At 36.1% G+C, this 1,342-nt stretch overlaps 1 protein-coding gene across 1 annotated transcript in view; it reads right to left on the bottom strand.

Annotated features, from left to right (window-relative positions):
- Positions 1-1,342, bottom strand: part of AGGF1 (angiogenic factor with G patch and FHA domains 1) — a 34,950-nt gene that overhangs the window by 12,053 nt on the left and 21,555 nt on the right. The window contains exon 8 of the mRNA XM_010582874.1: positions 189-300. Coding sequence (XP_010581176.1) covers positions 189-300 — 112 coding nt within the window. The remainder of the gene's footprint in view (positions 1-188; positions 301-1,342) is intronic.

Here is a 1,342-nt window from a genome sequence, read left to right as displayed (position 1 = left end):
AAGCATGACGTTACATGACATGACTTAAATTTCTTACTGTGGGCTAACCTAACTCAGAGTACCTCACAACTGCTGCATGCTAGGAAGACAAGCATGAAGAGTAGGGACAAGCAATCCTGAGTGGCTTCTACATCTCTGAAAGCGAGGTACAGTTTCAGATATATTTAACAAATTCCATTCAGTTTTACCTTCCAATTGTAGCAGGTTTCACAGCTGTGATAATATAAAGTGATCCAGTCTGTAGAACTGGTGATCTTATTACAATCACTCTGATACAAGGAGGCCAGATCTTTTCTTCATCTGTAATTATAAAAGAAAATAAATACTGTTAATACCAACAAATGACAGTTTTACCCTATAGTACATAGCTTTCAAACAACTGATATACATTCAGCCATCATCTAGTTGAATCCCATGCAACTTTCAGAAAAATAGATGTATAAGCACATCTGAGAGAAAACTTTGATGAGACTACTGTTTCAAAGGCTTTCTGACTGCACACTAAGTATTCATGTTTTCCGAATTCTGCTTACTTACATGTGCACAACTGTTTAGTTACAGCAATAAAATATAAACACATTCACAGAATTTACTAGCATATTATAAATTTATGGACTATTAGTCATAATAGACTAGACTACAATTTTACTTTGCGAAAAGGCAGCACCCTTCTGTTCACATCGCAAACCTAATGCATATAGAACTTTCTATTTGACGATTTCTACGTCAAATGTATTTTTACAAGTTTTTACTCTTATTAGCACTATGCACCAATACAGGTAAGAAAAAATAATAGATGAACCTACAAATGCACATGCTTTTTTGCCTCAGTATCTGCAAAGTAATTATAACAGCTATTAGTCTATTATGACTAATGGTCCATAACAGTAATTCTAACAGCTGTATGAATTCTGTTCTTAGATGTGCTTTTGCAGAAACAGTCTCCAAGGATCTCAGCTACGAATAAACATAGTAAGATGGGAAGACACTAGCTCAAAAGGTACTAGGAGGAGAGATATTGTCTCTGTTTTTTATTACTCCAGCATTACTGCAGAACTGATTATAAGAAAATAGTAAGAGAAGGAAATTTAATCTGAAAGCCTAATGGTAGCAAGCACATTTTGAATGGCATTAATCACTCAGAATCTGAGTAGCTGAGTATGTACAGTAATGGCTACAGAAGAAAAACTGACTCTTTAACTGCGAGCAGGGCACAGGCTGCAGTGTAGACTTCTATAGGCTGTATTACATTCTGTGATTTGGAATATCCTTTGCATATACATAGTTCCAATTGGTTCCATTAAGCTTTTCACAGGTTACTCCCCCCCCCCCCCCCCCCACA

Source organism: Haliaeetus leucocephalus, unplaced genomic scaffold (assembly GCF_000737465.1).
Source record: "Haliaeetus leucocephalus isolate CR32 unplaced genomic scaffold, Haliaeetus_leucocephalus-4.0 Scaffold849, whole genome shotgun sequence".
Lineage (NCBI taxonomy): Eukaryota > Metazoa > Chordata > Aves > Accipitriformes > Accipitridae > Haliaeetus > Haliaeetus leucocephalus.
This window is presented reverse-complemented; position numbering and strand designations above follow the sequence as displayed.